This window comes from Oncorhynchus tshawytscha, linkage group LG33 (genome assembly GCF_018296145.1).
Source record: "Oncorhynchus tshawytscha isolate Ot180627B linkage group LG33, Otsh_v2.0, whole genome shotgun sequence".
Lineage (NCBI taxonomy): Eukaryota > Metazoa > Chordata > Actinopteri > Salmoniformes > Salmonidae > Oncorhynchus > Oncorhynchus tshawytscha.
Window position 1 is genome coordinate 40,405,653 of NC_056461.1, and position 27,409 is coordinate 40,433,061.

Below are 27,409 nucleotides of genomic sequence, written 5' to 3' on the forward strand. Positions count from 1 at the left end.
AACTTCGTTAGATATCCAAACGTAATGCCAACGTTTTGCTGCATGTGTACTTTGCCAATGTACTGTCTGTCAGCGTGACAATTGTTAACTTTGACGAACAGACCAGCATCTGCGTTAGACCCTTCTGACTCCCAGAAAGCTCCGACTCAAACTCCTATTCACTAGCTCTGCAAGCGTTATAATGGCAAAATGCGTTCATTGAATTTCGCTGAGAAACTACCTTCATTTACTCCAGTTATAGCCGGTATATAAAAGGCTTAAGTAAATCGGTTCAATAAAAATATTAGCTCAAATACCTTTTCAGTATATCCTGTTACTATCATCCGTAAAATATATTTTCAAATCAACTGGTCCTGGTTAAGCATGATCAACAGTACAACTATAAAACTCGAATAACCAAAATAACTTCGCTCATTGGTTTATTATTATAACGCCTACGAATCGGAGCATTCTGGACTTTAGAGGTCCCTAACGTAAAGATACTGGTTGAACTAGGTAACTACTTAATCATGAAACCATATATTCTACCCCTGAAAGATCGTGCTTAGCTACACTAATCTACAGTTCTGGTGGCTAGAATAGGGCTGTGTAGTCATTAGTGTGCACATCTAAATAAATATGGTAGTCAATTACCTTGTCAGTAGGCCGGAGTTCCATTGGCTGACATGGGTTCATTCTCTGACTCTAATTCTTTAGATACATACATCTCTTGGTAACACTCACTGTACCTAACATCTTCTGCTTTGTTGTTGTCCCTCCCCCATAGCCTACCATGCTGAGGTGGTGAGCCTGGGTGGTCACAGTGATATGGTAATGTAAAGTGAATGACGCAGGACACTGACAGTACTGGCTACAACAACAAGAAACAGCAGTGGTTTGCCTGTGATGAGTGGCGACGGCACTGGTTTGGGGGCCCCTGGCCCGCTAGCAGGGTATTGGGAAAAAGTCAGTTGAACTCGTATTGTCTTCCTCTCACTTACTGTCACTTGTGCAAAGCTATTTTGGGTCTGAGAGATGCTGTCTGTTTGGGAAGGCAGAATCCTCTTGTATCCCAAATCAACATTCAAAATCGATCTGTTGTGTGGGTGCTTTTGAGGGCTAGATTGATTGACATTGACAGCCGGGTACAATGCAAAACTTAAAAATGATTCTCATCGACTGGATTGTAAATCCACTGTAATAAATGATATCTTGAGATACAAAAAAAAAATCAATGATACTGTGTCCTCTAATCTGATACTACACTGTACTATATGACATTAAGATACTCTCTGATTCTAAATGATACTGTGTACGATACTCTGATGGCACTCAATTCTATTTTGACGATACCATTATCGGGATCTCCCCCGATGCATTAAATGAAAACACAAAGCAGGTTATACTCTTTGGTCCTTTAAAAACCTGCTGTATGTAAAATATTGTGTGCTATAACTTGGAAAATGAATGTCTCTCTGGATGACAACATGTTTACACCTGTTTACAACATTATGGCTGTCTTCCTAAAGAAGTAAAAATCTGCTTTGTTTTTTTTGTCTTCTGGCTAAGGTACTAACAAGTATCATGATACTGGTCATACTCTGTTGTACTCAATGATACTGTGCAATACTCTGTGTAATTACTGTATGTGGTCTCTCCGTTGACCAGGTTACCCTCCCCTACTGATATCTATCAGGGGTATTAACATGTTTTGTGATTGGTCCCTGCAGATCCAGGAACGCTCAGCTTTGTTGGAGACCTGTCCATGGTGTGCTGCTAAAGGACAGTCTCTGGCCCTGCGCTCCTACAGGATCAACTCCCAGGAGTTCATCACTCTCTGCACTGACCCACAGGTAGGGTAACGTTAACACACACACACACATGTGCTCATGTACACAGACACACACGTATACACGCGCACACAATCAGCACAACGTCAACAAAAAACAAGGGTGTTTCACAAAGCAGGATCAATGGGTGATTCCTAAACTGTCTGAACAAGACACCGGGTTTAGTAGTTTCTTAGAGAAACTGGCCCTTGTCTAGATTTGTATTGTTGTCCGCCATTGTGGCAGTATTATGAGAGAGTCAAGTTTTGGCTGAATTCTGTGTTACTGTCAGCGCAGTAAATGCATTCAGAAACTGTGCTAAATTATCCTTTCACTCTGCTAGTTTATAGTCTGAGTGTTGTCCTCTAGTGTTTTCCTGGGCCCCATCCTTTAATGCAAGAGTGAAAACAAGTAGTAGGTTCAAGAAACAATATGAAGCCAATGTGAAGTTTGAACTTCCCTGACAGTTACCCATAATTTCTTCATTCAGCCTCGCCTCTTGCCAGGCCATTGTAAATATGAATTTTCTTGCCTGTTTTAAATAAACAAATAAATCAAAGTAACTTATTCTCCCCTACAGTGCCTGTTTCCCTTGGTCTCTCGTCCTTTGGAGGATGTCCTGGCCAGCCTCGTACCCCCTCTACACCAAACTCAGACAGGGAGCAAGAGGAAGAGTCCCTGCGGGTTGGAAAACGGAGACCCTGTACCTTCCCCCAAACATGCACGATCGGTGGAGTCCGAAGTGGCAGAGGACGCCGTATCACAGAGTGGAGCTCCATCAGTCAGCGGCATCACCAACAAACTCAATGGGGAAGAAGAGTGCTTTAATGGGAAGAAGGAGAGACTCCGCCAATCAGAACACACCAACATGGATGTGGTGAATAAAACCCTCAAACACACACTTCCTGAGACTGAGAGGGGAGGGGCCAACGCATATCACAAGGATTCTGGTTGGTCGATGCCAGAAGAAATGGACCAGGAACTCCTAGAAGAGGAACAAGGTGGTGTCTTTCGCCCAGAGGACGGTACACCAACTTTAGACAAGGGTTTTCCTCTCCAAAAGAAGACTTTATCAGTCTTACAGGTGGCCGTTTCTGCTGTAGAGTCTGCTGTAGAGTCTGCTGTAGAGTCTGCTGTAGAGTCTGCTGTAGAGTCTGCTGTAGAGTCTGCTGTAGAGTCTGCTGTAGAGTCTGCTGTAGAGTCTGCTGTAGAGTCTGCTGTAGAGTCTGCTGTAGAGTCTGCTGTAGAGTCTGCTGTAGAGTCTGCTGTAGAGTCTGCTGTAGAGTCTGCTGTAGAGTCTGCTGTAGAGTCTGCTGTAGAGTCTGCTGTAGAGTCTGCTGTAGAGTCTGAAGGTGCACAAAAGGAGGTTCTCTCTACTTTACAGGAGGCTGTATTTGCCCGAGAAAATACTTTTTCTGCCCCGCAAGTAGCCATTTCTCTTCCAGAGAAGATTTCACGTCCCTTACATGTGGCCATGTCTGCCTCAACGTCTGCCCCAGAGAAACCCTTGGCCAAGGCTGCCTTAGTGGAGGTTGTCCCTACTTTTGAGGACACAGTGTCTCTCTTAGAGGCTTTGACTGCCCCAGGGGAAGTTACACAATCACGTCAGAAGGTTCACCCTCCCTTACAAAGGACTGTCAAGGTTGTGCCTGCGCCAGAGGAGGTTGTGCCTGCGCCAGAGGAGGTTGTGCCTGCGCCAGAGGAGGTTGTGCCTGCGCCAGAGGAGGTTGTGCCTGCGCCAGAGGAGGTTGTGCCTGCGCCAGAGGAGGTTGTGCCTGCGCCAGAGGAGGTTGTGCCTGCGCCAGAGGAGGTTGTGCCTGCGCCAGAGGAGGTTGTGCCTGCGCCAGAGGAGGTTGTGCCTGCGCCAGAGGAGGTTGTGCCTGCGCCAGAGGAGGTTGTGCCTGCGCCAGAGGAGGTTGTGCCTGGTTCCACCTGCCATGGAAGCTGTCCTGGTGTTGTGCCTGCGTCTTAGAGAATAATTCACCTGACATAAAGGAGGTTGTGCCTGCTTAAAGAAAGATGAGGAAGCCATGGTTCCACCTGCCATGGAAGCTGTCCTGGTGTTGCAGGATGCTCTGACTGTCTTAGAGAATAATTCACCTGACATAAAGGAGGGTCTCTCTGTCTTAAAGAAAGATGAGGAAGAGGAGTGTTTAATCGAGGAGGAAGAGGTGGCTATACTTGTGGCTTTGGAGGATGTCCCTGCTTTAGAAGAGGTTGAGAAGGCTCTACCTGCCTTGGTGGAGGATGTCCCTGCTTTAGAAGAGGTTGAGAAGGCTCTACCTGCCTTGGTGGAGGATGTCCCTGCTTTAGAAGAGGTTGAGAAGGCTCTACCTGCCTTGGTGGAGGATGTCCCTGCCTCAGAAGAGGTTGAGAAGGCTCTACCTGCCTTGGTGGAGGATGTCCCTGCCTTCAGAAGAGGTTGAGAAGGCTCTACCTGCCTTGGTGGAGGATGTCCCTGCCTCAGAAGAGGTTGAGAAGGCTCTACCTGCCTTGGTGGAGGATGTCCCTGCCTCAGAAGAGGTTGAGAAGGCTCTACCTGCCTTGGTGGAGGATGTCCCTGCTTTAGAAGAGGTTGAGAAGGCTCTACCTGCCTTGGTGGAGGATGTCCCTGCCTCAGAAGAGGTTGAGAAGGCTCTACCTGCCTTGGTGGAGGATGTCCCTGCCTCAGAAGAGGTTGAGAAGGCTCTACCTGCCTTGGTGGAGGATGTCCCTGCCTCAGAAGAGGTTGAGAAGGCTCTACCTGCCTTGGTGGAGGATGTCCCTGCCTCAGAAGAGGTTGAGAAGGCTCTACCTGCCTTGGTGGAGGATGTCCCTGCCTCAGAAGAGGTTGAGAAGGCTCTACCTGCCTTGGTGGAGGCTGTCCCTGCTTTACAAGAGGTTGAGAAGGCTCTACCTACCTTGGTGGAGGCTGTCCCTGCTTCAGAGAAAGATGAGGAGGAGGTGGCTACACATGCCTTGATGGATAATGAGTACGGAGAGGATGATCTGTCTGTCTTTGACGAGGAAGAGTGCTCCCCAGAGGTGATGTGTAGGCCATGTAGTGTGGACCTCAGTCAGAGCAAAGTGCCTGTTGAAGTTCATGATGATGATGATGATGATGATGGTCCTATAAAAGCTAGAAGAAGAGCTCAGAACACCCGGCAACTAATCAGTAGCGAGGACGAGATGACCGGCGAAACCATGGAAACAGAACGGGAAGGAAGCGTCACTGAGGAAGTGGAAGTCGTGCCATCACCGCCAAAAAAGAAAATGGGCCGGCCGAGAAAGACTCCTATTATTAAATACACACAGGTAGTGGTGCCCAACTTTGACCCGGAAGTGATCTCGACTGATGAGTTGGTTCCGGTTCCCGGGCCTCACCTATTCTGGAGGAATGAGCATAGTCTGTGTTGGCTGGACACCTTGCTGGTAGCGCTGGTCCACCTTCACACCCTGAGGGACAGACGGCCCACCAAGAGGCCCACTGTAGGTCAACCTGTCTGGGACCTGTGTGAGAGTTACAACCGGGCCTGTGGTCTCATCACAGCCTACCAACACACTGGTGCAGGTGGGTGGACTTATCTATTTAGTAAGGTTTATTTGAATTGATGTACAACATTGGCAGCTAAGAGCTGAATATCTATTTCGAATGGGCAAGAATGTATCCGCACACACACTATCCCTTTGATACAATACATGTATTGATTGAATTACCCCTCTACAGACTTAGCCCTGTCTAAGCTCGGTGGCGGCGGGGTTGTACTAAGCTATATGGAATTGTTTTAAGAAGGTCGTACCAACGATAATTTATCTATTTGATTTAGAATTTTAAGACTCCTTGAAGTGTCATTTAAAAATATATATATATTTTTGGCCTTTCTGCTGTTAGCCCATACAAATGAATTGCATAAAATATTTACTACATGGATAAACAGATGGTCCCCCCCCCCCAAAAAAAATCTGAAGTTTGTTCTGAAATGTCTGTCCTATATTTGAGAGAGAGATAAAAGAACAGGAAATATATATATATATATATTTTTACATGCATTTAGCCATCATAATTATGAAATAACACATATGGAATCATGTAATAACCAATCTCAAAATAACACTTAAACAAATTAAAATATATTTAATAGTTGAGATTCTTCTAAGTAGCCACCCTTTGCCTTGATGACAGCTTTGCACACTCTTGGCATTCTCTCAACCAGCTTCATGAGGAATGCTTTTCCAACAGTCTTGAAGGAGTTCCCACATATGCTGAGCACTTGTTGGCTGCTTTTCCTTCACTCTGCAGTCCAACTTGTCCCAAACCATCTCAATTGGGTTGAGGTCGGGTGACTGTGGAGGCCAGGTCATCTGATGCAACACTCCATCATTCTCCTTCTTGGTCAAATATCCCTGACACAGCCTGGAGGTGTGTTTTTGGGTCATTGTCCTGTTGAAAAACAAATGATAGTCCCACTAAGTGCAAACCAGATGGGATGGCGTATCGCTGCAGAATGCTCTGGTAGACATGCTGGTTAAGTGTGCCTTGAATTCTAAATAAATCACAGACAGTGTCACCAGCAAAACACCCCCACACCGTTACACCTCTTCCTGCATGCTTCACGGTGGGAACCACACATGCGGAGATCATCCATTCACATACTCTGCGTCTCACAAAGACGGTGGTTGGAACCAAAAATCTCACATTTGGACTCATCAGATCAAAGGACAGATTTCCACTGGTCTAATGTCCATTGCTCGTGTTTCTTGGCCCAAGCACGTCTCTTCTTATTGGTGTCTTTTAGTAGTGGTATCTTTGCAGCACATCGACCATGATGCCTGATTCAAGCAGTTTCCTCTGAACAGTTGATGTTGAGATGTCTGTTAATTGAACTCTGTGAACCATTTATTTGGGCTGCAATTTCTGAGACTGGTAACTCTAATGAACTCATCCTCCGCAGTAGAGGTAATACTGGGTCTTCCTTTCCCGTGGCGGTCCTCATGAGAGCCAGTTTCATCATAGCGCTTGAAGGTTTTTGCGAGTGAAACTTCCAAAGTTCTTGACATTTTCCATATTGAATGACCTTCACGTCTCAAACTAGTGATGGACTGTCATCTCTCTTTGCCTATTTGAGCTGTTCTTGACATAATATGGACTTAGCCCTATTTGGTAAAAGACCATCTTCTGTATACCCCACCAAGGCACACCTGTTAATTGAAATGCATTCCAGGTGACTACCTTATGAAGCTGGTTGAGAGAATGCCATGAGTGTGCAAAAGCTGTCATCAAGGTAAAGAGGGTGGCTACTTGGAAGAATCTCAGATATGAAATGTTTCGATTTGTTTAACACTTTCTTAGGTTACTACATGATTCCATATGCGTTATTTCATATAAGTCTTTATATGTAAGTCTTCACTATTCTACAATGTAGAGTATAGTACAAAATAAAGAAACCCTTGAATTCGTAGATCAAAACGGATAACACCGTCGTCTTCGTCAGTTTCATTTTGTTGAGCAGACCTTTTTAAACGGGATGTCTCGTGGTCTGGCGGTCACCGCTCTGGCTCTGACCTTTCCTCACAGATAAGGAAGTGTGACATCAACAGATGTGATGGATTGAGATGCATCCAATGCAAAAAAAAAAAACACATCTCCTAAACTGACTGAATTTTTTTTGGGGGGGGGTTGTAAAAAAAAGAAGCTAATTAAATTTCCGTGGGGTTGTGGACATGAGCAACGTTTCGTCAGCAAGCTGCCTTCATCAGGGCTTCTTGTGTATTAATCTATTACCTAATCCTTTACATGTTTACACCTGTTTGTGTTTGTCTCCCTCATCTCTCTCCAGACGGTGTTGTCAGAGTGCCCTCTGCGGTGTTACAGAGGGTCCAAACTGAGATGCAAGCCATCAGGATGTCCATCTTTAGACTGCTGGAGCCCCTACTGAAATGTAAACTGGGTAAGAACCTGGCTGGGGCCTCCCGAGTGGTGCATTGTTCTAAGGCACTGCATCGCAGTGTTAGCTGTGCCACTAGAGATTCTGGGTTCGAGTCCAGGCCCTGTCGCAGCCGGCCGCGACCGGGAGACCCATGGGGTGGCGCACAATTGGCCCAGCGTCATCCGGCTTAGGGGAGGGTTTGGCTGGCAGGGATGTCCTTGTCCCATCGCGCACTAGCGACCCCTGTGGCTGGCCGCTCGCCAGGTGCAAGTTGTTTCCTCCAACGCATTGGTGCGGCTGGCTTCCAGGTTAAGTGGGCATTGTGTCAAGAAGCAGTGCAGCTTGGTTGGGTTGTGTTTCGGAGGACGCACGGCTCTCAACCTTTGTCTCTCCCGAGTCCGTACGGGAGTTGCAGCAATTAGACAAGACTGTAACTACCAATTGTATACCACAAAAAAAAACAAGAACCTGGCAGGGTGGTGATGGCTCTCAACAGTTCATAGGTCAACCAACATGTGTGAAAGCTAGAGTCTTTCTGGATAAGAGCATTTTTTTTTTTTTTTACCTTTATTTTACTGGGCAAGTCAGTTGTTAAGAACAAATTCTTATTTTCAATGACAGCCTAGGAACAGTAGGTTAACTGCCTGTTCAGGGGTAGAATGACAGATTTGTACCTTGTCAGCTCGGGGATGCAACCTTTCGGTTACTAGTCCAACGCTCTAACCACTAGGCTACCCTGCCGCCCCAGCATCCGCAAAATGACTCAGATGTGTAATAGGCTATTTGTGCATGTGACCCTGCTCTTACCTACTCAGTCTAAAGTAATATACAGAGCCTTCAGAAAGTGTTCATACCCCTTGACTTATTCCACATTTTGTTGTGTTACAGCCTGAATTCAAAATTCATTAAGTTATTCGTTTTCTTTTTGTGCAAATGTATTACATTAAATCAGAAATATCTAATTTACATAAGTATTCACACCCCTGAGTTTATATTATATTGAAGCACCTTTGGCAGTGATTACAACTGTAAGTCTTTCTGGGGAGGTTCTAAGAGCTTTCCACACCTGGATTGTGCAACTTTTGCGCATTATAAAAAATACAAGTAAATGATTTGAGCTCTGTCAAATAGGTTGTTGATCATTGTTAGACAACCAGTTTCGGTTCTTGCCATAGATTTTCAAATAGATTCACTGTCCTCTTGGTAAGCAACTCCAGTGTGGATTTGGCCTTGTGTTTTAGTTTATTGTCCTGCTGAAAGGTGAAATCCTCTCTCAGTGTCTGATGGAAAGCAGACTGAAGCAGGTTTTCCTCTGTGATTATGCCTCTTCTGTTTCTTTCATTTTTATATTGTAAAACTTCCCAGTTCATGATTACAAGCATACCACCTTCTCAACCATCTCTTACCTTCAGAACTAACACAAACATACCACCTTCTCAACCATCTCTTACCTTCAGAACTAACACAAACATTCCACCTTCTCAACCATCTCCTACCTTCAGAACTAACACAAACATTCCACGATTGATTAAAAATGTACCTGATTTTACTTTGTGACCCTGATTTTAATTTTTTATTTAATTTTTGAATATATATTTTTTAATCCCTGACCTCACCCTGACCCCTGCTGTCTCCTCTCCTGCAGGTCAGAATGAGACACCTGTGTTTGCCCTGCCGCTCCTGCTCAGGGCTGACTCCTGGGCAGAACCTCTCTTCCAGCAAGCTTATGAGTGGCAGTTTGAGTGTATCTCAACAACTTGTCAACATGCCACCAACACCAAGTAAGAGCCATCTTGAACTTTTAGGGCCAGTTTTCTAGACATAAATATATAACCTAGTCTTGGACTAAGAAGCACTTTCAATGGTGAATCTTCATCTCTCTGTGATTTAGTGATCAATATCATTATTAGTCATTATCCTAGAAGATATGTGGGGCGGCAGGGTAGTAACCGGAAGGTTGCAAGTTCAAACCCCCGAGCTGACAAGGTACAAATCTGTCGTTCTGCCCCTGAACAGGCAGTTAACCCACTGTTCCTAGGCTGTCATTGAAAATAAGAATTTGTTCTTAACTGACTTGCCTAGTTAAATAAATAAAATGTGTTTGACAACTGTTAACAAAGTTCTTTAGTTTTCATAAGAAGGCTCCTAGTCCCACTGCAATACTGTAGACTCGGTCATATTAACCTAATGGTCAGTACTGTAGACTCTGTCATATTAACCTATTGGTCAGTACTGTAGACTCGGTCATATTAACCTAATGGTCAGTACTGTAGACTCTGTCATATTAACCTAATGGTCAGTACTGTAGACTCGGTCATATTAACCTAATGGTCAGTACTGTAGACTCGGTCATATTAACCTAATGGTCAGTACTGTAGACTCGGTCATATTAACCTATTGGTCAGTACTGTAGACTCTGTCATATTAACCTAATGGTCAGTACTGTAGACTCGGTCATATTAACCTAATGGTCAGTACTGTAGACTCGGTCATATTAACCTATTGGTCAGTACTGTAGACTCTGTCATATTAACCTAATGGTCAGTACTGTAGAATCGGTTATATTAACCTAATGGTCAGTATCAAATCAAATGTATTTATATAGCCCTTCGTACATCAGCTGATATCTCAAAGTGCTGTACAGAAACCCAGCCTAAAACCCCAAACAGCAAGCAATGCAGGTGTAGAAGCACGGTGGCTAGGAAAAACTCCCTAGAAATGCCAAAACCTAGGAAGCAACCTAGAGAGGAACCAGGCTATGTGGGGTGGCCAGTCCTCTTCTGGCTGTGCTGGGTGGAGATTATAACAGAACATGGCCAAGATGTTCAAATGTTCATAAATTACCAGCATGGTCCAATAATAATAAGGCAGAACAGTTGAAACTGGAGCAGCAGCACGGCCAGGTGGACTGGGGACAGCAAGGAGTCATCATGTCAGGTAGTCCTGAGGCATGGTCCTAAGGCTCAGGTCCTCCGAGAGATAGAAAGAAAGAGAGACTTAAATTCACACAGGACACTGAATAGGACAGGAGAAGTACTCCAGATATAACAAACTGACCCTAGCCCCCCGACACAAACTACTGCAGCATAAATACTGGAGGCTGAGGCAGGAGGGGTCAGGAGACACTGTGGCCCCATCTGAGGACACCCCCGGACAGGGCCAAACAGGAAGGATATAACCCCACCCACTTTGCCAAAGCACAGCCCCCACACCACTAGAGGGATATCTTCAACCACCAACTTACTATCCTGAGACCAGTCTGAGTATAGCCCACAAAGATCTCCGCCACGGCACAACCCAAGGGGGGGGGCAACCCAGACAGGATGATCACATCAGTGACTCAACCCACTCAGGTGACGCACCCCTCCCAGGGACGGTATGAGAGAGCCCCAGTAAGCCAGTGACTCAGCCACTATAATAGGGTTAGAGGCAGAGAATCCCAGTGGAAAGAGGGGAACCCGGCCAGGCAGAGACAGCAAGGGCGGTTCGTTGCTCCAGAGTCTTTCCGTTCACCTTCCCACTCCTGGGCCAGACTACACTCAATCATATGACCCACTGAAGAGATGAGTCTTCAGTAAAGACTTAAAGGTTGAGACCGAGTTTGCGTCTCTGACATGGGTAGGCAGACCGTTCCATAAAAGTGGAGCTCTATAGGAGAAAGCCCTGCCTCCAGCTGTTTGTTTAGAAATTCTAGGGACAATTAGGAGGCCTGCATCTTGTGACCGGAGCGTACGTGTAGGTATGTACGGCAGGACCAAATCAGAGAGATAGGTAGGAGCAAGCCCATGTAATGCTTTGTAGGTTAGCAGTAAAACCTTGAAATCAGCCCTTGCTTTGACAGGAAGCCAGTGTAGGGAGGCTAGCACTGGAGTAATATGATCACATTTTTGGGTTCTAGTCAGGATTCTAGTAGCCGTATTTAGCACTAACTGAAGTTTATTTAGTGCTTTATCCAGGTAGCCGGAAAGTAGAGCATTGCAGTAGTCTAACCTAGAAGTGACAAAAGCATGGATTAATTTTTCTGCATCATTTTTGGGCAGAAAGTTTCTGATTTTTGCAATGTTACGTAGATGGAAAAAAGCTGTCCTTGAAATGGTCTTGATATGTTCTTCAAAAGAGAGATCAGGGTCCAGAGTAACGCCAAGGTCCTTCACAGTTTTATTTGAGATGATTGTACAACCATTAAGATTAATTGTCAGATTCAACAGAAGATCTCTTTGTTTCTTGGGACCTAGAACAAGCATCTCTGTTTTGTCCGAGTTTAAAAGTAGAAAGTTTGCAGCCATCCACTTTCTTATGTCTGAAACACATGCTTCTAGCGAGGGCAATTTTGGGGTTTCCATGTTTCATTGAAATGTACATCTGTGTGTCATCCGCATAGCAGTGAAAGTTAACATTATGTTTTCGAATGACATCCCCAAGAGGTAAAATATATAGTGAAAACAATAGTGGTCCTAAAACGGAACCTTGAGGAACACCGAAATTTACAGTTGATTTGTCAGAGGACAAACCATTCACAGAGACAAACTGATATCTTTCCGACAGATAAGATCTAAACCAGGCCAGAACTTGTCCGTGTAGACCAATTTGGGTTTCCAATCTCTCCAAAAGAATGTGGTGATCGATGGTATCAAAAGCAGCACTAAGGTCTAGGAGCACGAGGACAGATGCAGAGCCTCGGTCTGATGCCATTAAAAGGTCATTTACCACCTTCACAAGTGCCGTCTCAGTGCTATGATGGGGTCTAAAACCAGACTGAAGCATTTCGTATACATTGTTTGTCTTCAGGAAGGCAGTGAGTTGCTGCGCAACAGCCTTTTCTTAAATTTTCGAGAGGAATGGAAGATTCGATATAGGCCGATGTTTTTTAAATATTTTCTTGGTCAAGGTTTGGCTTTTTCAAGAGAGGCTTTATTACTGCCACTTTTAGTGAGTTTGGTACACATCCGGTGGATAGAGAGCCGTTTATTATGTTCAACATAGGAGGGCCAAGCACAGGAAGCAGCTCTTTCAGTAGTTTAGTTGGAATAGGGTCCAGTATGCAGCTTGAAGGTTTAGAGGCCATGATTATTTTCATAATTGTGTCAAGAGATATAGTACTAAAACACTTGAGCGTCTCTCTTGATCCTAGGTCCTGGCAGAGTTGTGCAGACTCAGGACAACTGAGCTTTGAAGGAATACGCAGATTTAAAGAGGAGTCCGTAATTTGCTTTCTAATAATCATGATCTTTTCCTCAAAGAAGTTCATGAATTTATCACTGCTAAAGTGAAAGCCATCCTCTCTTGGGGAATGCTGCTTTTTAGTTAGCTTTGCGACAGTATCAAAAAGGAATTTCGGATTGTTCTTATTTTCCTCAATTAAGTTATAAAAATAGGATGATCAAGCAGCAGTAAAGGCTCTTCGGTACTGCACGGTACTGTCTTTCCAAGCTAGTCGGAAGACTTCCAGTTTGGTGTGGCGCCATTTCCGTTCCAATTTTCTGGAAGCTTGCTTCAGAGCTCGGGTATTTTCTGTGTACCAGGGAGCTAGTTTCTTATGAGAAATGTTTTTAGTTTTTAGGGGTGCAACTGCATCTAGGGTATTGCGCAAGGTTAAATTGAGTTCCTCAGTTAGGTGGTTAACTGATTTTAGAACCGGTCAGTACTGTAGATTCTGTCATATTACCCTGATGGGCAATACTGTAGACTATGTCATATTAACCTAATGGTCAGTACTGTAGACTCGGTCATATTAACCTAATGGTCAATACTGTAGACTCTGTCATATTAACCTAATGGTCAGTCAGGTGAGAGAGCAGATTTGTAAGTGACTTGTCTTCTCTCACCTACATTCAGTAGACCTGGCTGGTAACAGCACAACGTGGGATAGGCATGGAAATGGGAATGTAGAGGGAATGAGAGAAGAGGGAGAGAAGTGAAATGAATATAATCAACATGGTGATTGTACTGTAGTGCTGGAGGAACGTCCAGTCTTCTGCCCTGAGGATGTCCCTAAAGAGGAAAGAATAGGAAAATGAGTCATGAATGAAAACAAACATTTTCTCATCTAATTCCTTCCTCTATTTTGGGGATTGGTCATATTATGACTCATTGAGAATCTTGGACCAGTCCAGGTTTACCAAAATAGACAGTGAAGCAGGTTTACCAATATAGACAGGGAAGCAGGTTTACCAATATAGACAGTGAGGCGGGTTTACCAATATAGACAGTGAGGCGGGTTTACCAATATAGACAGTGAGGCGGGTTTACCAATATAGACAGTGAGGCGGGTTTACCAATATAGACAGTGAGGCGGGTTTACCAATATAGACAGTGAGGCGGGTTTACCAATATAGACAGTGAGGCGGGTTTACCAATATAGACAGTGAGGCGGGTTTACCAATATAGACAGTGAGGCGGGTTTACCAATATAGACAGTGAGGCGGGTTTACCAATATAGACAGTGAGGCGGGTTTACCAATATAGACAGTGAGGCGGGTTTACCAATATAGACAGTGAGGCGGGTTTACCAATATAGACAGTGAGGCGGGTTTACCAATATAGACAGTGAGGCGGGTTTACCAATATAGACAGTGAGGCGGGTTTACCAATATAGACAGTGAGGCGGGTTTACCAATATAGACAGTGAGGCGGGTTTACCAATATAGACAGTGAGGCGGGTTTACCAATATAGACAGTGAGGCGGGTTTACCAATATAGACAGTGAGGCGGGTTTACCAATATAGACAGTGAGGCGGGTTTACCAATATAGACAATGGGGCAGGTATTTGGCAACATTTTAGCAGTGCAAAGAGCAAACAATAATGTGAACCTATTGGTCTAATTCAGACTCTTCAAGGAACTTGGCCCAGTAGCTACAATACAGATGGTGAAAAAGGGTAGCGATTTAGTCTGTTGAAAATAATCCGTTATTTACTGGGGCGGCTGGTAGCCCTGCGGTTTAGAGCATTGGGCAAGTAACTGAAAGTTCGCTGGTTTGAATCCCAGAGCCGACTAGGTAAAAATGTTCTGTTCCCTTGAGCAAGGCACTTAAACCTTAAACCTGTTAGTTGTTCTGGATCAGAGCGTCTGCTAAATGACTAAAATGTAAATCTCATTGAATATTTCCTGTAGTTTTTGGTTTGGTATCTTTTGAAGAGCTTGACTCAGTACAAGTTTACCAGATGATGAAAGGAGTAGATATTATTTGTTGAAACCTTTATCTCTTATATTCCTGTGTGAATTAAAATGTAATTGGTTTAGATGGCTTATCATACTTTTTAAGTGAGATGAAAACTATAAACAAAATGACTCGTTCCCATACCGGGAGTCGAACCCGGGCCGCCTGGGTGAAAACCAGGAATCCTAACCGCTAGACCATATGGGAAGCTGTGTCTGTCTGTATTTTAATTGGGCTTTTGAATGGTAACGGTAACAGTGATGTTGACAGAAAGGGAGTGTACAAGGACGTTTCAGAAAATAATTTTCATTAAACAAATAAAGGGGGAAACTGACTCACTCAACTGGACCAAAAGGTCTGTGTGTCTTTTATTTACTATCAAATGTATTTTTCTTTCAGATGTAAGAAGACCCTCACCACTTTCACCAAGGTGCTTTCTGATTGGCACCCTCTCAACGCAGCCCACCAGTCACGTTGCAGCAAGTGTAATAAGAGGAAGCAGACCAGGATGTTGGTGCTGGAGAGGTGAGGGCGCAACCTCTAACCTTTCATACCTGGGGTGTATCTCAACCAGGGTTGGGGTCAATTCTGTTTTTTTTTTTTAAATTCAGGAAGTGAATGAAATTGAAATTCTGTTCACGAATTGAGAAGTCCTCACAGAAAACAATGGGCAACTTCCTATTCAGTGGAGGAGTAGAACTGAATTGACCCCAACCCTGATCTTAAGTGAATTCCGCTCCAGGGATTTCCAGGCCCTTTTCTCTTTACCTATTTATTCAGTGCAGATGGAGGAGATGAGTAGTGGAAGCCACTGTAGACTATTGAGATGGAGCCGTATAGTTGATATTGTAGACGATTGAGATGGGGCCGTATAGTTGATATTGTAGACGATTGAGATGGGGCCGTGTAGTTGATATTGTAGACGATTGAGATGGGGCCGTATAGTTGATATTGTAGACGATTGAGATGGGGCCGTATAGTTGATATTGTAGACGATTGAGATGGGGCCGTGTAGTTTTTAGAGGGCTTGAAGTTGACGTATGATGCCACCCGGTGGCCATGTTGGAAGACCACCGCATTAATTCTTCCGATAACAGCTGACGAGCTTCCAGAAAGAACATGATAACAGTACCTAAAACGTCTTTGATTCATCAGTATTTGGCTGCTCTAACATGGCAGGAAAGAAAACGGGGGGAAAAACATGTTAATGGATTCCCCGCAATCATGAAACACAAGGATACACCAACTGTCAGAAAAGCGAAGAAACCTTTTTGCCTGTCCAGACCTGAACCCAGACAACTGTCAGTACAGGGTCTGCTACGATCATTTCATCACTGGTAAGTCAAGTCTGATCAATTTCCAGTTTAGTTTAGCCGTTATGCTAACCAGGAGTTGACAACACTGTTAGACAAAATTAGCAAGAAAGATAGCTTGTAGTCTAGCTATTAGCTTGTAGTCTAGCTATTAGCATGTAGTCTAGCTATTAGCATGTAGTCTAGCTATTAGCATGTAGTCTAGCTATTAGCATGTAGTCTAGCTATTAGCATGTAGTCTAGCTATTAGCTTGTAGTCTAGCTATTAGCATGTAGTCTAGCTATTAGCATGTAGTCTAGCTATTAGCATGTAGTCTAGCTATTAGCATGTAGTCTAGCTATTAGCATGTAGTCTAGCTATTAGCCTGTAGTCTAGCTATTAGCATGTGTTGCGTGAGTTTAACGTTTTAGGGGAAGCAATTTTTGCACCATTAAAACATGCACCTTTTTATAACATGCATTTATCATCGCATTTGCAAACTAATGTAAGTCTAGTATTCCTAATGTGGTGAGTAGATTGGATGGTCATAATGTAGGCTATTAATAAGTGGGTAGTGGCATAGGCCTGTAGGTTATTAATAAGTGGGTAGTAGCATAGGCCTGTAGGTTATTAATAAGTGGGTAGTGGCATAGGCCTGCAGGTTATTAATAAGTGGGTAGTAGCATAGGCCTATAGGTTATTCTAGAGACCTTTCTGTGGCCTTATGACAAACATTTCATGGACTTGTAAAATGACTGGAGACATTAGCAGAATATTTAAAAAAAAAAATATGATGGTAGTCTAGGCCTACTCTGCTGACACTTGACAACAGATGAATGAAAACGACCTTGTCTAGAATGTAACCATATAATCTAGGCCTATGAAAAGGGGTCATGGCTAGAAGGGATCCAGCTATTGGTAAATTAATGTCATGCATTTTAGCTAAACTTTTTCCTTACCCTAATAATTGTCCTAACCTGCTATGTTAATGATCCTAGCCTGCTATGCTAATTATCCTATCCTGCTATGTTAATTATCCTAGCCTGCTATGCTAATTATCCTAACCTGCTATGTAACCTGCTATGTTAATTATCCTAGCCTGCTATGTTAATTATCCTAACCTGCTATGTTAATTATCCTAACCTGCTATGCTAATTATCCTAGCCTGCTATGTTAATTATTCTAGCCTGCAGCGTAAATTCTCCTAATTAGCTACGAAAAGTCAAATGACGTAGTCGGATCCCTTCTAGCGATGACCATGAAAAGAGAAGACACATATTGTACAATATGAGGCTCTCATAGCCTGGAGGAGGACATTATTGTCCAATGACCCAGTGATAATTTGTAGAGAACTTGATTCATAAGTAGAGGTAAAATGTATGGACATTACAGCATAGGACAAATGCCTCACTGGGATATGACAACCTGTTGTGTTGACTAATGTTCCAGCCCAACAATATATTGAATATTTATATGACACTAAAACACCTGAACGAATTAAACACAACCAAACAATTATGAGCCATGATGGTATTGATGACTTAAATCAATTATATTCTAACATCAGATGTGTTTCTCATTTGTTTATGTACTGTAGGTTCACCAGCTGACCTCTGTCAAGACACCGATGTCGACTGAATTCCCCCTGTGAAGATGACCAATGCTGCAGCACCATCAGTTTCCCACCTGTGAAGATGACCAATGCTGCAGCACCATCAGTTTTTCCCTGTGAAGATGACCAATGTTGCAGCAGCATCAGTCTCTCCCTGTGAAGATGACCAATGCTCCAGCACCTCAGTTTCTCCCTGTGAAGATGACCAATGCTGCAGCACCATCAGTTTCCCTCCCTGTGAAGATGACCTCAGTTTCTCCCTGTGAAGATGACCAATGCTGCAGCACCATCAGTTTCCCTCCTGTGAAGATGACCAATGCTGCAGCACCATCAGTTTCCCTCCCTGTGAAGATGAGCAATGCTCCAGCACCTCAGTTTCTCCCACCATCAGTTTCCCTCCCTGTGAAGATGACCAATGCTGCAGCACCATCAGTTTCCCTCCCTGTGAAGATGACCAATGCTGCAGCACCATCAGTTTCCCTCCCTGTGAAGATGACCAATGCTGCAGCACCATCAGTTTCCCTCCCTGTGAAGATGACCAATGCTGCAGCACCATCAGTTTCCCTCCCTGTGAAGATGACCAATTCTGCAGCACCATCAGTTTCTCCCTGTGAAGATGACCAATGCTGCAGCATTTATACTTCTTTGTCCTTTTCCAGATATGAAAGGAGACATCCTTCAGTTAGACACATTGGTTGTCAAATGCTCTACTTTGGTAAATCTGAATGATTTATGTTGTGCCATTTGAGTAGTGAGCACCTTGTCATGACAAAATAAACCGTATGAGTATATACAATGTAATTTGTAAAATGTTTATGATATTGTTAACATACTGTATTTTAATATATAGTTGTATAGGTGATATTAAAAGTATATTGTGTGTCATCTCTGCTTCACCCCATTGAATAAAATGTATTTCTTATAGCCCAACAATTTTTTGTTATTTTTATGATTTAAACACATTTAGCATAGACAATGTAATTGTTGTGGTAGTCTTTGGCAAACCATCTTCATTATCACAGTGGAACCTCCAAGTGCCTCTCAGACCTTCTGGCAGACAAGTATCTGGCATGGAACTTGGTGGTAGTAGTTTGTATGTTCTAAGATAAGGATCCCATCATCTCCTACCAGACATTTCACCACCAAGATTAGAAGGGTTGGATTTGCACTAAAACATGTCAACACAAGGCATGTAAAACATCTGGTGTAGTCTTAGCCTCTACAGTGCATTCAGGAAGGATTCAGACCCCCATTGACTTTTTCCACATTTTGTTATGTTACAGCCTTATTCTAGAATGGATACAATTTTGTTTTCCTCATCAATCTACACACAATACCCCATAATGACAAAGCAAAAACAGGTTTTTCTAAATGTTTGCACATTTATTTAAAAAAAAAAAAGTATTATTATTTACATAAGTAGTCAGACCCTTTTGCTATGAGACTACAAATTGAGCTCAGGCGCATCCTGTTTCCATTGATCATCCTTGAGATGTTTCTACAACTTGATTGGAGTCCACCTGTGGTAAATTCAATTGATTGAACATGATTTGGAAAGGCTCACACCTGTCTATATAAGGTCCCACAGTTAACAGTGGATGTCAGAGCAAAAACCAAGCCAAGAGTTCGATGGAATTGTCTGTAAAGCGCCGGGACAGGATTGTGTCGATCTGGAGAAGGGTACCAATAGGCATTGAAGGTCCCCAAGAACACAGTGGCCTCCATTCTTAAATGGAAGAAGTTTGGAAACACCAGGACTCTTCCCAGAGCTGGCTGCACGGACAAACTGAGCAATCAGGGGAGAAGGGCCTTGGTCAGGGAGGTGACCAAGAACCCGATGGTCACTCTGACAGAGTTCCTCTATGGAGATGGGAGAACCTTCCAGAAGGACAAGTGTCTCTGAGGACCACCAATCAGACCTTTATGGTAGAGTGGCCAGATGGAAGCCACTCTTCAGTAAAAGGCACATGACAGCCTGCTTGGAGTTTGCCAAAAGGCACCTAAAGGACTCTCAGACCATGAGAAACAAGATTCTCTGGTCTGATGAAACCAAGATTGAACTCTTTGGCCTGAATGCCAAGCATGAAGTCTGGATGAAACCTGGCACCATCCCTATGGTGAAGCATGGTGGTGGCAGCATCTTGCTGTTGTAATATTCCTCAGCGGCAGGGACTGAAAGACTAGTCAGGATCGAGGGAAAATGAACGGCGCAAAGTACAGAGAGATCCTTGATGAAAACCTGCCCCAGAGCGCTCAGGACCTCAGACTGGTGCGAAGGTTCACCTTCCAAAAGGACAATGGCCCTAAGCGCACAGCCAAGACAAAGTAGGAGTGGTTTCGGGACAAGTCTCTGAATGTCCTTGAGTAGCCTAGCCAAAGTCCGGACTTGAACCCGATCGAACATCTCTGGAGAGACCTGAAAATAGCTGTGCAGAGACACTCTCCATCCAACCTGACAGAGCTTGAGACGATCTGCAGAGAAGAATGGAAGAAACTCCCCAAATACAGGTGTTCCAAGCTTGTAGCGTCATTACCCAAGAAGACTCGAAGCTGTAATCGCTGCCAAAGGTGCTTCAACAAAGTACTGAGTAAAAGGTCTGAATACTAAATGTAAATGTTATTAAATATTTCAGTTTAACCATTTTTGAACGCTGTAACTTCAAAATGTGTAACAAGTCAAAGGGTCTGAATACTTTCTGAATTCACTGTACATTTGTTGACTGGTATAATTTTTTTTCTTGAACATATAGCTCAACAATATGTAAATAATGTTAGTCGATAATGCTTCAGATGGACAATGTCAAGGGGTGCATTGCAAATGCCTACAAGGCAGCGTTTCTCAATCTCGGTCCTTGGGACACAAAGCGGTGCACATTTTGTTTTTTTGTCCTAAGTCTACACAGCTGATTCAAATCTTGATAACTTCATTATTTAAATCAGCTGTGTAGTGCTAGGGGCAACAAAACTAAATGTGCGTACTGAGGACCAAGTTTAGGAAACCCCACTGTAAGGCGTATGCCATCACACTGTAGGCCAGTGGTTCCCACTCCGGTCCTCGAGAACCCCCAATAGCACACGGTTTTATTGTAGCCCCGGACAAGCACGCCAGGCTGCAACAAAAATGGCTGGGAACCACTGCTGTAGACCTATGGCTGCATTGGCATTGCAAAATGGGTTCACGTGGCTGATATCCTGAACAAAAGTAACAATCAAATAATACTAATTGTAAGACCTTACAATTGAGCAAAAGGTAATGTTCATTTGAGAATATAACACACAAATTAGACAGGATTGTGAGCTGTGATGAATCAACATTGACACCTAGTTCATCTTGAATAATAGTTTTAAAGTTAACAATTAAAACAAGTTTAAACACTTCAAAGAATCAACACTATTTCATATAATTTTCAAAGTGTTTTGCGTAAGCTAACTCCTATGTAAAGGTTAGACGTGTTATTAACAAGTAGGCTATTATTACTAAAGCATAAAACCGCAGGTGAACAAAAACATGTAAATACCAGAAGAGGCCAACATTGCTCCACTGATCCCTGATCTACTGGCTGGGAGGACTTCTATTCCAGCCCAGCAATAGCACACTTCATTTTGATAAATTGAATCATGTATGTTAGTGCTGGGCTGAAACAGAAGCCTGCACGCCCAGCAGGGTTAGCCTTCTCCAGTTGTAGGAGGTTTCTACATTGTATGTGTGACCTTTTTAAAATGTATTTTTCTTTACTCAATATGCCAACATAAATACACATATAATCCATGTTTTAAAAGGATCCTTATTCTCTTGGGACATTCTTTAGGACCTCTTCATCTGCAGACAGGGTTTCACCGCTCTCTGTATCGGAGGACAGAACACATCGTATAGAAACAGGCTGCATTCTACTCCAAATAGACAGCACTAAATATTATGTTGCTGTGTCTCATAGTTTTTCTCGCTAGGGACTGTAAACTGGGGAATCTTTTCATAGTGTCCTCCCACAAAGGTACCTGCCCATATCCAGAGTACTACTCTCCCTTCTCTGACAGCTGGAACTGCCATCTATTCCTTTCACCTGTTTCCATGGCTGTTAGCTAGCTAGCTACAAATGCATTTTGAGTTACAAAAATAAATAGATAGGTAGCTAATATGAAGTTAGCTTGCTGGTGATATTTAATTTACTTGATTAGCTATACAGTATGTAAAATCAGCTAGCGAACATTACATTAGCTCATTTGAGTTAGCCTGCAGCTGTCATTTTCAAAATTATATTTATTTACTTGAATAGGTTCTTCCACTGCCTCCGTTTTCTGGGTCCTTAGAAAAAATTTAATAATGGGCAATCTTCCCGATGTTTACGGTGATAGCAAAACGCAGCCAGCCATGTGGACGATTGGAGGACTTCCGCCAGACTTGCTGGTCTTCCAAAGCTAGGTGATTTGTGAAGCAACTGCAAGCGCTCGAGCTTGTCTTGGTTTTCCTTTTTTCATGTTTTCTGTTACAGATTGTCGTTCTGTTACCAGTCGGTGCAGATGGAGGACAGGAAATGAGTAGAGGATTTATCATCCAACGATCGAGACACCATGTTGTAGATAATGTCTTGCTTTCACTACCTCTGTTTCCTGATATGTATTCTGTCTGTCTGTCCCTCCAGGGTGTCTCCTGTGTTTGTGCTGCACTTTGTAGAAGGTCTTCCTGACAACGACCTCTGCGTGTACTCCTTCACCTTCCAGCAGCAGGAATACTCCGTCACCACAGTCATACAGTATGACCAGCAACTCAAGCACTTTGTCACCTGGATACGCAGAACTGACGGTCAGTGTGACTTTGTCATTTAGTTCCGTATAACTTTATTTGTCCCTTCAGGGGCAGTTGACTGTCATTTCCTTAGTAAAGTTTTTGTTGTTGTTTACTGGTCAACAAGTAAATTTGTGTTCTTTGTAAATGTATATGTCGGGATTATCAACTTCCCCAGTCAGATGAACTCGTGGCTACCATTTTTATGTCTCTGCGGACAGTTTGAAGGAAGTTGCTAACTAGTGTTAGCGCAATGACTGGAAGTCTATGGTAACTACCATGCTTGTAGATTGCTAGTTAGCATTGGCTCGCGAAACTACCTCTTAACTTCCTTCGTACTGGATGCAAGGAAATAAAAATGGTATCCCTGAGTTCATCTGACTCTGGAAGTAGATAAAGGGCTTATCCCTTTTAAGAATGCTATATATAGCTTATTCATACCTCCATTAACAATGGATAGAAGCAATTATATTTCGTAACTGAAAAGTAATGTCGGTCTCTGTCTAATTGTGTGTAGCATTTATAAAGTGCCAATCAGTAGGTCTCTACATTGTGTTGGGTTAACTCTTTAAAAGAGATGGACAGCACACCAAAAATACCTTCAATAATCCATTTAGTTATCACAAGGATTCAGCACCTTCCTACGATTTGAGGAATGATCAGAGTGAGCATGTTATCCATTCCTCTGTGACTGTGGTAACGTCCACAACCAGTATATAGAATCCAGTCCTCTGTGACTGCGGTAACTCTCCCCCTCCACAACCAGTATATAGAACCCAGTCCTCTGTGACTGTGGTAACTCTCTCCCTCCACAACCAGTGTATAGAACCCATTCCTCTGTGACTGTGGTAACTCTCCCCCTCCACAACCAGTATATAGAACCCATTCCTCACTCTTCTCTCTTGCTGTCTCTCCCCACAGGATCGTGGTTGGAGTTTGACGATCTGAAGCACCCTAACTGTGTCTCCCACACCCAGCTGGTGGTCCCTCCTAAAGAAATCCATGTTGTCTTCTGGGAGTTGAAGACCGACAGACCGGACAACCCACAGACACCCTGCTCTCCCCCTGTATCCCTGACAAGCACTGTACTGATACACAAAGAACTGCAGCAACCTCCCTTAGCCAAACTCTTTGTCAACAATGAATCTCAAGACATCTCTCAGACGGTCTCTGATGATGCGGACACTGACATGGACACCACCATAACTGCTGGCTATATTGATAACGATATGGACGCAACATTAACGAATAACGTTAACTCTCCCATCGCCATCGGTTCCACCAGTGTGCTTCATGGCGTACCGGTTCAATCCTGTTACCACAACCTCTCTCTCCCCCTCCTTCACAACGACACAGCCATTGTCGAGGCACTGACTGTGTCTGACGATACCGACAACGACATCATGGACACCACGGTAACCACCGGTAAAGCTGGTAACTCGTCTATTGGTAGCACCACACTGCTTGACACCTTCGAGGGCCTCTCCCACGATGACGTTGTCACCCTGACGCTCGTAGAGGTCAAAGTTGGCTCTGATGGGAGGGCGTTGGACGACAACGATGTCTCCCTGGCTCCCAGGCAAAATGGAGACCTCAGTCCTCCTCTACCTGCTCCTACACCTGAGGCTGAGAACCCTGCACCTGCCCATGAAATGCCCCCTGAAGGTGAAACGCCCCCTGAAACAGATGTTGTCGTCATCAAAAGGCCATCGTCCCCTGATACTGCCAGTGGGTTTCTCCTTGACAGCAGTGACGGTCCTTCTGAGCCCGACTCTGAAAAGCCCACTCCTCCTAGTCCTCCCAGACTCAGAAGGGGCAGAAGCACCAGCAATAAAGCTAAAATGATTGCATCCAACACTCCAGTTGCACCAGCAGCTAAGGTGGTCGCAACAACACCACCAAGAACATCTACACCAATGGCACTTCCTGGAAAGTGTGGTGGAATAATCCTGCCCTCAGTTGTATCTATGATGTCACCGTCATATGTGGAACCCAGCACCCCATCACCAGAGGCCCCTACTCCTCCTTCTCCCCCACCCCACTCCAAACCCGCTACTACCTCCACCTCTCTGCAGAGCAAACCCGGCCTTCCTCCACCCCCGGACCCCAACTCTCGCTGGTCCTACCTGCTTAGCCTCCACCCCACCTCCATCCCCAATCCCCCAAGACCAACCAGTCACTTCAAACACTCAACACCCAACCGGTTCCAGCAGCTTTCACATAGCTGGCAGATCCCAAGGATGGCTCCCCCCAACCCAGACGCCAGGTTGAAGAAGCCTCCGCCTCTACCCAAACCCAAACTAAGTAAGGTGGACAACGAGGCCCTGCCGGTGAAGGCTGCCGAGATGTACGGAGGGTTCCAGGCCAGAAGCAGGATCGTAAATATAAACATGAACAGCCCCTCCAAGACTTCATCTCCCACCCAGCTTCTCTCTCAAAGAACTGACCCTCAAAATGGCGCCTGGAAGATACAGAGTCAACCTCCTGCCCTCGTCTCGCGAAAACCCCTTATCAACCACACCACTTCAGCAGTGCCTATTGTGACCTCACTTCCTCCCTCTCCAGGAGTCACGGAGATCCCTAAAATCTCTTCCTCCAGGAAACACAGCCCCGGCGGTCAGGTCAGTGAGACCGATGCCCTCAGGTACAAGCTGCTGAAGAAGCTGAAAGCCAAGAAGAAGAAACTAGAGAAGCTGAATCAGATGCTGGGTAACCAGGGGGGTGCGGGAGGGCGGGGGGAAGTAACCTGCACACCAGACATCACTGATCGGAGTCCCTCCCACACCGTGAGCTCTAGTACCTCTGTCTACGACAGCCCCGCATACGACCAGTTCTTTGCTGACCTTCTTTCGCCGGTGACGACCGCCAGCAACCTATCGCCGGACAGCACAGGCTTGCTGGAGATGCTGACCACCAATGGGCAAGAAGGGGGCGGGGACTTGGCATGTGGGGGGAATGGTATTAGTGGAGCCTCACAGGTGGTGACACCTGTGATCTTGCATCCGGCCAATCACGGTGTAGTAGTGCCACAGCCTGGTCTAGCCGAGCCAATCACGACCTCTGGTGAGAACTTCCTGGAAGAGTTCATATCAGGGTCGGCCAATCAGCAGACGGAGATGGAGACTGATACCCTTAGTGCTCTCGACCTGTTCTTTTAGGCACGTTAACTACAGGTCTAGGATCTGCTGACAACTCTTACCCAACCCCTAAGCTTAAACGTTGGGGGAAATGCAAAGCTTACCTCAGATCAGTGGCTAAGTCTACGTCTCAAATGGCATGATAATCCCTATATAGAGCCTCTGGTCAAAAGTAGCACCATAGAGATCCTATTAAATTAAACTATTCTAATTCCTAATTATATGAGAAGTGAGCTCTAAAGGGAGTAGTGTGCCATTTTGGATGCATTCAGACAGTTTCTAGTAGAAACTGCATGCTACTATTCCTTTCAGTCGGGAGAGTGTGTGTGTGTGTGTCTCTGCGTGTCTCTGTGTGTGTGTGTGTGTGTGTGTGTGTGTGTGTGTGTGTGTGTGTGTGCTTGGCATCAATGGGTTGTTCTGTTCTGGGTAGCATGTGTTACATGAAGCGGAATCAAACTGCCATTTTAAAGAGAGAGTTCACCTAAATTACAAAGTGACATATTGGTTTTCTTACCCTGGAAGCAGTCAATGGACAAGGTACGATGGCGATCCATGCTTTGGTTTAGTTTCCCTGGCATTGTTTCCACATGCTAACGTTTGTGGCACAAATCCCATTCAAATCATGGGACCGATTTATTATTTTCTACGCATCCTGTTCAAATCATATCTAAGTGACTTTGTTTAGATTCACAATGAATTTTAGATAATTTTGGATGGTTAGGACAGGATGCATGAAAAATGCTAATATCGGTCCCTTGGATGGGATTTCTGATACAAATACTAAAACGTTAGCATATGGAAACAATGCCAGGGAAACTTAACCAAAGCACGGATTGCTGTCATCCATAGACCTGCTTACAGGGTAAGGAAACCAATGCATCATTTTGTCATTTGGATGAACTGTCCCTGTAACTCTGGTAAGCACTTGGATATCGCTCATGTTTTTTTTGTGGTTTATCAAGAATGTTGGAGTTGAACATGGAGTAATGTTAATACTCACTGAGGTTTTGTCCAAAATGACACCCTATTCCCTACATAGTGTCCTGCTTTTGACTAGGGTCTTTAGGGATCTGATCAAAAGTAAGTGTACTTTTTTTAAAAAGGGAATAAGGTGCCCATTTGTGATGGAACCATTGTACTTACAGGTTCTGAGGCTTTAAGGGAGATTAAAAATGGAGGTTGTTTCAGAGTATTCTGGAACGTTAATAGACCCAATTATTTGATCCTGCTTTGTGGAAAAAAACTCCTGAAGACAACATATGCTGTTTTTGTTTGCTTTTTAAAAAATGTTAGTTTGTCTGAATTACTTGAAAACTAGGTGGAAAAAGCCTGACATCTAGGATAAAAATATGTTTGTGTTTTATAGGGTGGTTCGAACTCTTATCTTTTGAATGTATTTTTTGTAATAAAAAACTGTGACAGAGTTCTAAAATGTTGTACTGAATCAGATACTGTATGTAATTCTAATAAAATATTCTTTACATGGATACACATGTTTTGGGGGGTATTTGTCTGAGCCAGAATCTAATAGTTTTTATATTTGCGTGAGTCCGTGTGATGTAGCTGTACCTCTTGGACAGAACGCTTGTCGGTCTTACCCCCCCCCACAAACCATCTCCTTATTTATTTGTGAATGGTAGGTAGTGGAAAATACTGCTGACTCCTTGTAGCAAATCAATCAGGAGGCAAAATGCTCCATATTGATAATTTC

At 44.1% G+C, this 27,409-nt stretch overlaps 1 protein-coding gene and 1 non-coding gene across 3 annotated transcripts; one reads left to right on the forward strand and one right to left on the reverse strand.

Moving 5' to 3' along the window:
* Positions 1–3,940: 3,940 nt before the first annotated feature.
* On the forward strand, positions 3,941–27,185 carry LOC112231448 (SUMO-specific isopeptidase USPL1). Of its 2 annotated transcripts, none has more exons than XM_042311135.1 (7): positions 3,941–4,048; positions 4,100–5,358; positions 7,625–7,735; positions 9,360–9,495; positions 15,273–15,398; positions 22,419–22,579; positions 23,483–27,185. In XM_042311135.1, exons 2-7 carry the CDS (start codon positions 4,158–4,160, stop codon positions 25,717–25,719), a joined length of 3,972 nt encoding a protein of 1,323 aa, XP_042167069.1. In that variant the 5' UTR covers positions 3,941–4,048; positions 4,100–4,157; the 3' UTR covers positions 25,720–27,185. The 2 variants fall into 2 exon arrangements, with proteins under 2 accessions (XP_042167069.1, XP_042167070.1); XM_042311136.1 differs by having other exon boundaries at positions 4,017–5,358; positions 23,483–24,778; positions 24,809–27,185.
* Positions 15,009–15,080, reverse strand: trnae-uuc. The gene has a single exon. It is a non-coding gene; the product is annotated as a tRNA-Glu (tRNA).
* Positions 27,186–27,409: the final 224 nt, after the last annotated feature.